Raw genomic sequence first — 10,018 nt, 5'->3', positions numbered from 1 at the left:
TGCAGCATATCAGCCTCGATCTTCAAACTGCTACAAGCTTTTGCCAACCAAACCTTCCATGGTGAGCCCAGCTCCTCAAAGATTGCTTTAAGGTGATTCTCAAGCGAGGTCTCAGGGGCACGCCGAACCCTCAGATAGTACTTTAAAATGTCCTCCTGACATGCAAGATCAAAAGTCCCCAAACCCAGTTCTAGTCTCACCCTAGCTCTGCTAGCATGCCAAGGAACAAGCAAAACTTTCTTATACACCTGGCACTGAGCGCCAGTTAGAAGCTTGTCAAAGGTCCACAGAAAAGCCAGGTTGCCATAATTGAGAGCTGGAATCAATCTTGCTCTAAGCAGAGTTAGCAAGGGTTCAGCAGTAGGGCTGTGCAAGCCAACACTTAAATGCTTCAATAAATTAATAACACTGAGGGATTTAATTTTTAGATGCTCTAAGTGGGCAGCCAGGGTGGACCTTTCTGAGAACCATACTCTGAAATAATCTTAAATGGAGGATGTTGAATTCCGTAGACCACCCAGCAGCCAGTATGATTTTTTAAATGTGGGTACTTGCCAAAAACGATAATCTTTGTTTTGCTCTGGTTCACTTCCAGATTGTTCGCCTAGTTCTAACTCTGTAAGGCGTTCAAAGCCCTTTGCAGCCCTCCTTAGGTGTGGTCGAGGATAACGGTGTTGCCAGCATACTGCAGGATTGGCAAGCGCATCTGTTCCAGCTTTGTGGTTACTAAGCAGGCTCTATCCAGGGAACTGCCCAGGTTGGCTGCATAGAGGTTGAATAGGAGAGGAGACAGAACTCAGCCCTGCTTGAGCCAGTTGTTGGTTGGTATTCTGGCGGTGACTGTGTTTGAGCTTGTTTTTACCTGGACCCAGGTCCCCTGGTGTAGGGACATGATTGCCTTAAGAAGCTGGGATGGGATTCCCCACGCAGTTAGCTTCCCCCTATCGAAGGATGTGCTGTAGTCCACAAAACAATGGGGGTGCTCCTTCCTAGTCACCTGGGTGGCTAGGTATGCTAGTGCCATGATATTATCTGTTGAAGAACAATCTGGCCTAAAGCCTGATTGAAATAACGGAAGAATTTATTTTTCCTTAACCCATGATCCTAGGTCCCTCAGGAGGATATGTGCCTATGCCTTTGCATCAGTAACCAAGAGTGCCATCAGTCGATAGTTAGCTCAGTTCGAGCGCGTGCCCTTTTTATAAATGGGGAAGAGGTTGGAGCCCCTCCAACAGAATGGAATTGTGACGGAGGCATACGCATAGTTAAAGAGAGGTGCAAGGGCGGCCACCCTAAAGTCTTCTGCCATTTTATATACTGCTGATGGAATCCCACTGGGACCAGGTGCACCATCAGATCTCATTTGCTTAAGTGCTTCTCTTACAGCATCTTCGGAGATTGATGCCCTCTGCTGGAGATGAGGAACGAGGACCTCTGAAACGGGGGAGAGGGCTCATCCATGTCCTGGTCGACGGTATATAACTTTTTGACATGGCTGATCCAAGCAATTTACGCCACACCATTTACCTTGGGTAGTCCCAGATTACCTAAATGGTTGAGGTGCTGCCACAGGTGCGAGTGGTTTTTCTGCTTTATTAGGGTGAAAATGATGAGCCAAATTCAATGTGCTTTCTTTTGTGCTGTCAGACTTTCAGCTTGTGAGCCGCCCTGAGTCAGTAATTCCTGATTTGTCTCCTACTTTGCTGCATCTTCTGGCAGCCAGTGCTCTGTGGAGTGCGCGTTTGCTGTCTACTAACGCCTTGGGGCATCTAGAAGTAAGAGATGAGAGTCCGCTACAACTTCCTCCAAGTGCCTCAAAGCTGTTATTGCACTTAACGTTTGTCCTACCAACTTTTCTGCTCTCTATCCAGAGTAGTAGTTTGTCACCAAGGCTGCTAGAACGCCATAAGCTTCAACGGAGAAGCTTATGGTGCTCTTCGCCTGTTGGTTCGTCAAGGGCAGGAAGAAAAGTAAGTGGGAGTTTAATGAAACCAGTTGCGTGGTTGCCGCCAGGGGTCTATTGTCTTTTCCGTCCCTGTTATCAACTTCAAAGACTTGGAGCATGAGAGCCAGCTCTGTGCTGATGAAGATGTAGTCAATTGTAGAAATGTTCTTAAAGGTGGGATTTGCATACCATAAATGAGAACGAGCTTCTTTTAGGGACTGAGATGATCTCAGGCTGTGGTTATGAAAAAGAGCATGTACAGGGAGTGCAGAATTATTAGGCAAATGAGTATTTTGACCACATCATCCTCTTTATGCATGTTGTCTGACTCCAAGCTGTATAGGCTCGAAAGCCTACTACCAATTAAGCATATTAGGTGATGTGCATCTCTGTAATGAGAAGGGGTGTGGTCTAATGACATCAACACCCTATATCAGGTGTGCATAATTATTAGGCAACTTCCTTTCCTTTGGCAAAATGGGTCAAAAGAAGGACTTGACAGGCTCAGAAAAGTCAAAAATAGTGAGATATCTTGCAGAGGGATGCAGCACTCTTAAAATTGCAAAGCTTCTGAAGCGTGATCATCGAACAATCAAGTGTTTCATTCAAAATAGTCAACAGGGTCGCAAGAAGCGTGTGGAAAAACCAAGGCGCAAAATAACTGCCCATGAACTGAGAAAAGTCAAGCGTGCAGCTGCCACGATGCCACTTGCCACCAGTTTGGCCATATTTCAGAGCTGCAACATCACTGGAGTGCCCAAAAGCACAAGGTGTGCAATACTCAGAGACATGGCCAAGGTAAGAAAGGCTGAAAGACGACCACCACTGAACAAGACACACAAGCTGAAACGTCAAGACTGGGCCAAGAAATATCTCAAGACTGATTTTTCTAAGGTTTTATGGACTGATGAAATGAGAGTGAGTCTTGATGGGCCAGATGGATGGGCCCGTGGCTGGATTGGTAAAGGGCAGAGAGCTCCAGTCCGACTCAGACGCCAGCAAGGTGGAGGTGGAGTACTGGTTTGGGCTGGTATCATCAAAGATGAGCTTGTGGGACCTTTTCGGGTTGAGGATGGAGTCAAGCTCAACTCCCAGTCCTACTGCCAGTTCCTGGAAGACACCTTCTTCAAGCAGTGGTACAGGAAGAAGTCTGCATCCTTCAAGAAAAACATGATTTTCATGCAGGACAATGCTCCATCACACGCGTCCAAGTACTCCACACCGTGGCTGGCAAGAAAGGGTATAAAAGAAGGAAATCTAATGACATGGCCTCCTTGTTCACCTGATCTGAACCCCATTGAGAACCTGTGGTCCATCATCAAATGTGAGATTTACAAGGAGGGAAAACAGTACACCTCTCTGAACAGTGTCTGGGAGGCTGTGGTTGCTGCTGCACGCAATGTTGATGGTGAACAGATCAAAACACTGACAGAATCCATGGATGGCAGGCTTTTGAGTGTCCTTGCAAAGAAAGGTGGCTATATTGGTCACGGATTTGTTTTTGTTTTGTTTTTGAATGTCAGAAATGTATATTTGTGAATGTTGAGATGTTATATTGGTTTCACTGGTAATAATAAATAATTGAAATGGGTATATATTTTTTTTTGTTAAGTTGCCTAATAATTATGCACAGTAATAGTCACCTGCACACACAGATATCCCCCTAACATAGCTAAAACTAAAAACAAACTAAAAACTACTTCCAAAAATATTCAGTTTTGATATTAATGAGTTTTTTGGGTTCATTGAGAACATGGTTGTTGTTCAATAATAAAATTAATCCTCAAAAATACAACTTGCCTAATAATTCTGCACTCCCTGTAGAGGCGCTAACCTTCCTAGTGGCCCAGAAGGTTTGTGCGGTTTGTTCAGGTCCCTGAGTAGCCAGTATTCTTTCACCACTATGAGGGTAACACTTCGGGTGCGTCTCTCAGTCCACAAAGACTGCAGTCCGTACGACAGGAGTATATCATAGCACACACGCATACTCCCTTGACAATAAAAAGCAGCCTCAGGGATCCAGACATCAGGGTAAGGATGCACGTCCATCGCCATCCATCATCGCGCGTGGGACTTTTCTGTTCCAAACCACGGATTTTATTAAACACGTTTATTTTAAGTTTTGGAATACTGAAGAAACAATAAAAGATGAGTATAGAAAGTAACTGTTCGCTGTGAACCCAGCAGGTGGCGCTCGGGCCCCTTTCATCCCTCAGACCTTGCTACTGCAGCAGTCTCGCCACCCGTTCTGGGGGCTTCGTGCACAACAGCAGCTAGGTCCGCGCACGGCCTGCAAGGGGGCAGCCCCCACCCATCTGAGCCTTGACTGCACCGGGGGACTGCTCACACAAGATGGCCCCCGAGAAGAGGCAGCTCCCGCCTGCGCCGGACACCCTTGACCTGTGACACCCTGGAGGTTCCTGGGGGGCTCCTATGGAGGGCCATTGGCTCATGTGCTTTTGCCTTAGCTGCGCTTGCTGGCTCCTGACAGGTAAGTGTCCACCGCCCTGTTTTCCACCTCAGTAGAGGTGCTTTTTTCAGGGAAAGAGGGACACCCCACCCTACTATGTGTTGGGAAGAGAGGGTGCATGCAACGCACACGGCACGCGCTGCCTCGAACGCATCTGCAGTGGGTTTTTTTCTTTGTCTTCATCTTGTAAATAAAACTGGATAGTGGTATCAAACGCGATACCGTGAGAATGAGATTTCGAAGACACCACCACATGTAAAACATGCTGCACGATAATGAAAGCGTCCCTGTGTATGGGGGCGGTTTTAGGGTAGTTGTGAAAGTTGAGATAGAGAAACCGAGGTTTTTTGGGGGGAGGCAGGGGTCCAGCTCCTGGGGATTCCCCCCTAGGTGTTTTCTCCATTTGGAGGGGACAAGGGATAGGGAGAAAAAGTCAACCTTTAATGTATCTAAACAAGGACTGAAACACGAGTCAGCATTTGTACGCCTGCCTGCATATGCTAGCGTGTGTCTCGTCTTTATGTGTAGAACTTTGTACGCCCGTTTTAACCAGTGGGTGTGTCTGTGTTGTTGTGTGTAGGTCTGGCTGTAGTTGTGTCTGTGGGTGTGTTACTTTGCATGCCCCTTAGACGGCCAGCGGGTGTTTCTAAGGTGGAGGGGTTTGCTCTGGGTTGTGAAAGAGGTGGCAGAGCCTGTCCCGCGTCATGTTTTTTCGGCACCGGGCGGAGGAGGAGCCGTCAGTTACCAGGAGCATCTCTTCAGAAAAGAGGCGGAACCATCGGTGCGGATTCTCAGGCATGGGTGGTGGGCCGTGGAAAAGCGGAGTCTATTCTACTACTCCCGCCAACTCACACGGTGCCACCATGCGACACACAATGTTGGTTACCCCCACACGGTCCGCCGGCGAGGAGCCACTATCACACGGTGGCAGGGAAAACGAGCTGAAAACCACTGTAAGCCGTGGTTTCAGCTCGTTTTCTGACGCTTCTAACCGCCGATGTCTATTACTGGGTTTGAAAACACCCTAAAACATTGGCAACAGCCTCCGCAAGATTTTTTTCTTTTTGTTTGTTAGAGGAGGGGGTTTGGAGTCGGTGTAAAAGTTCTTTTAGGTACTCCTCGGCACGAGGCCGCGCCCCCTTCAAGGCCCCGCCCCTCTTTACACAGGGATTTTTTTGGGGAAGTTGGCAGGTCTGCTACTGAGTTGTGACGGAGTCAAACTGATGCCCACTGGTGAAACAGGCGGGCGAGAATGATGCATCTCGGGTTTTACGTGGGAGTGAAATACTTTTTTAAATATATTTCAAGGTGCAATATGCTCAGTTGGTATGCTCAGAAAGTTTTGCATATGTTAGTTTTGATGACGGCAGACGTATTTTATATTTTAATAATGTATCTTTGTGCGTAGAAATACTGAGAAGAAAGTGTGAAAACGGTGTATCTTTGCTGCGCAAGTCAGAAGCTGCCCAAGTCCACAGGTCCATGTCTGACTAGCTACTTCTGGGTTTTTATTTGCAGTCTGGGACTCGTAGTCCTGGTTTTAATAAGGAGTAACAAAACTACAAGCCCCAGAATTGAAAGTAAAAACACGGACTGGGTCGCCTAGTCAAGCGTGGGCCTGTGTACTCGTTTGAGGAGAACGACGTGCCTGGCACAAGGAGGTGTGAGGAGTGTACGTGTTTATTTATGTAAGTATACTGCTTCAGAAAGCATGTGTTTTTAAAACCCTGCGCGTGTTGGAAGAAGAGTTTGGAGGGTGGATGGTGTGTGTAAGTGCACGCTTTTGTTCGGGTGTGTTGGCGACTGCATGAAGTTTGCTAGTGAGTGTCGGTTGATGCTCGGAGCCTGGGTCTCCTGGTGGTTTCTTACAGCAGTCCATCATGTGGGTAGTCTTTGATGCTGAGCTCCCTGTCGGTTTATAGTTGGAAAGAACGAGGCCGTGGACTGATCGGTTGGTTAGTCTTCTGGGACACGCTGCGGGACATCAGCTTTTGAGAATCATCATTTTCAACCTGTTTCGCAGCTCTGATGCTTTTACATATACTAGCAGTTTTCCCTTTGGATGACTGTCACTTCAGCGTGGATTGGCCTAGTCAGGTTGTGTTCAGAAGGCAGTCCTTAGTTTATCTAGTATTAAACCACAGGATTAAATCCTTTACTCTTGGACCTTTACTAACGCCACATCATCGTGGAATAATCCTCGCCCTCTATTTCCCATTGTTTTTCGGTTTAGCTGCTCACTGGCCTTGCTGGTTCATTTGCTTGGGGCTTCATTCTTTCTGTATGTGGACCACACTCGCCGGTCCATCTGTTTTATGTTCCCATTTGACCCTTGCAGATCTGCCAACTTCAACAAAACAATTGTAGTGTGAGGAGGGGACGTGGCTTCGTGCCGAGAAGCACCTAAGAGGCACCTTTGCCTCCACTTTGGTCCCAAACCCCCTTTTCTGAAAAAACAAAAGCTTGCTGAGGCTGATGCCAATTTTCTGGGGTGTTTTCACACCCATTAATGGCCATTAGCAGTTAAAATCCTCCACAAACATGTTTTTTAGCTTGTTTTCCCTGCCACTGTGTGACCTTGTGATGGGAGCCAATATTGTGTGTCACGTGTTGGAACTGTGTGAGTTGGCAGGTCTGCACTTGACTGTTGATACAGCAACTTACTCGACCTGAACCTGCCTACTAGAATAGAGGGGGCTCACAGCAGGTGAACACCCCAGCTATGGATAAAAGATCTCTGGTTTCCTTTGGTGGATGACCGTTTTATGCCCCCAGACTTTTGCCAACTCCATCTGTGAGCGATAGTGTGCGTGTGGTCAAATCCTCACTCTGACCACTCAAATAGATGATGCCTTTTGTGAGTGGTTCTTTCCTTCTTTTGGAAATATGGAAGACCCCTCAACCCTTTACACCCCGCCCCCAGATGCAGAAGGAACACATCCATTCCCTCTAGGTTAAACAACTGTGTCTTGACAAATCCATCATGCTTCCGAAGTAGATACATGTATACAAGGTAGCAGTATAGAACATTATATGATGTAGGGCAAAGAAGAGAATGCAGCTCTGACTTCCCCCTCCCCAGGCTTCATTGTGCCTGAAATGTTATTGCTATGTAGTTAGGGACTAGCACAATCTAGAACCCACATTTTTTAGGTCTCACTAGGACAGTGCACGCGCTGTCTGATACATATTATCTTACAGCCGTAGAGCTCGCCCATTGCTTACAATTGGGTGGTTTCATTGTCATTTGCTTGCTTCTCATTTGCCAGATTCCATAGGCTTTCCTTTCTCTTCTTGTGTTTGTTCCTCCCCTGGAGCATGAATGATTTACTTGTGTCCTTCTACTTCTCATTTTTCAGTCGCTACTTTTTCTTTTTGTTAATGCACTCTACAAGAGTACATATGTATTCCATCTATATCCCTTGTGTTCTCCCACTTTAGTCTTCCTTGCTTTCCCTTCCTCAGTTGCTGTTCTTGCTTCCTCCTTGCTCACTTTTCCTTTCTTGCTTCCCCACCACCCTCCATAGTATGTTTCCCCAACCCACCGCCATAGTCTGCGTGCTTCTATAGCCCCTCTCACCCACATTGTGTAGTCAGTTCTACCTCTCCCGCTTCCATGTTCCTCTTCCTAGCCCTCCCTCAGTTGTTGTTCTTGCTTCTTCTCTGCCCACCATCCCTTCCTTGCTTCCACACCACCCTTCAAAGTCTGTGTGTTCCTAGCCCACCTGTCGTAGTCCATGTGTTTCCCTAGCTCCTCTCACCCACACTCTGTCGTTCCTGTATTATGCAAGACCCCACGGCCCACCCTCTGTAGTCAGCGTATTATCACTAGTCTGCATGTTTCAGCAGCCCCTCCAGCCCACCTTCCATAGTCCCCGTGTTTCGCCAGCCCCTCCCAAAATCACTCTGTAGTCTGCATGTTTCCCTAGCCCCTCCCGCCCACTATTTGTCTGTGTGCTTCCCCATCCCTTCCACCAGCCTTTCATTGTCTGTTTCCCTCATGTCCTCCTGACTACCCTCTGTTGTCAGCTTGCTCTCCATTACCACCCAGTCTGTTTCCCCATCACTCCCACCTTTGTCCGTGTGCTTCCCATTCGTCCCACCTTTGTCTGTGTGCTTCCCCATCCTTTCCACCCACCCTCCTTTGGCCATGTGCTTCACTATTCTCTCCCTCCCTCTGTTATCACCTTGCTCTTAGCCCCTTCCACCCCTCCATTATCCGTTGCTTCCCCAGCCCCTGCTCACCCTCTGTTGTCCATGTTTTTCATTATCTCCTGTGATTTTCTTCTCTCCACCATTGTTTTTCTCTCCCGTCCTCCTTTCATATTGCCTTGTCTCCCACAGTAATTATTATTATTATTTTTTTTAATAAAAAAGGGCTTTGGGGCTGACTGCGTTGTAGCGCTTTAAAAAAAAAATATTTAAAAAACATTTTGTATTCATGCTGCACAGCAGCAGTGCTCCTGTACAGCAAGGATAAGCCATTGCCAGAGCCACTAGTTCTCATATGTGAGACCTATTGGCTCTGCCAATGATTGTTTATTTACTGTTGAGTTCCAAGTTATCAACTAAAGATAGCCCTCAGATCTGCTGAATAAATAATTTTTAATGGTACTGGACCATCCTGTTGCTTGTGTTGCTGGTCATTTCTCATCTTTTTTTTGGCCAATGAAAAAGGACGTTTTTCTGCTGGTGGTGGATGACTTGGCTATGCTCTCAGTAGACTACTGCATTGAGCAGCCTGTAGATGCACATTTTTTCAGTACCATGATACATTACATGCAGAAAACGAATTGACAAAGTCCACTCTACTCTCATTTAGACTTCCTTTTTAGGTCGAGTGCAAGCACTTTCATCTGTTGTAAGTATTGTGGGCTTTTAATTGCGCCAAGCACTTTCACTCGTTCGTGTGCTTGCCTTTCAAAAATCCTTTGATGTCATTGGTAATTGTTTTATGTTTGTCCTGCCTTGGAGCCTCGCAAATTAACCATGATAGATAGATAATTGCACAATTGCCGATATACTTCAACGTGGGTAAACTATTTTTTTCTGTTGTGTCTCCCCGTCGTGCTTCATGGCAGCCATGGCCCTCCGAGCACTCACAGAGCCAACAGCGCAAACTCTGTCGGCTGTATTGCAGCATATTGTTCTCACTGTTACCTAATTAGAGTAATTCACATTGTTACCTAATCAGAATAATTTCTTTTGGCTCTCCACTTCACCCTCCATAGCTTTCCCAGAAACACTTATAATTGATAACTGCTTTATTAAAAAAAAAAAAAAAAAAGAAATCCACAATGCGAATCTCCCAGCACAGCAGGAGAGCCAATACTACAATATTCACTGCCCCTGTGAAAAGCAGCCCCATAATGCTTTGCAGGCATTATTTTTCAGAACATTTTTGCTCATAACAGTCTGTGGTGGTCCTAGGACAATGGGACTGCCACCAAAATGTTCAGCATTACACACTTGTTCTGTTTAGGTCATCTGTGGGTCCACAACGTGTGGTGAGTTATTGGCAAAATTGTTTTGTTAAACTAACGCCCTGCATAGTATTATGGTGTGAGTTTCCGAGTGCAGCGACTATTGTAGTATCATGACTG

The 10,018-nt window shown here is 46.5% G+C and overlaps 1 protein-coding gene across 1 annotated transcript in view; it reads left to right on the top strand.

The window, feature by feature from the left end:
• The first annotated feature begins 4,159 nt into the window (after positions 1 to 4,159).
• Positions 4,160 to 10,018, top strand: part of IGDCC4 (immunoglobulin superfamily DCC subclass member 4) — a 468,431-nt gene continuing 462,572 nt past the window's right edge. Inside the window, exon 1 of the mRNA XM_069222840.1 lies at positions 4,160 to 4,436. Within this exon, the coding sequence (XP_069078941.1) occupies positions 4,379 to 4,436 (58 nt within the window). The 5' untranslated portion in view covers positions 4,160 to 4,378. The remainder of the gene's footprint in view (positions 4,437 to 10,018) is intronic.

This window comes from Pleurodeles waltl, chromosome 3_1 (genome assembly GCF_031143425.1).
Source record: "Pleurodeles waltl isolate 20211129_DDA chromosome 3_1, aPleWal1.hap1.20221129, whole genome shotgun sequence".
NCBI lineage: Eukaryota > Metazoa > Chordata > Amphibia > Caudata > Salamandridae > Pleurodeles > Pleurodeles waltl.
The sequence above is the reverse complement of the archived record's forward strand: the minus strand, read 5'-3'. Positions and strand labels throughout refer to the sequence as shown.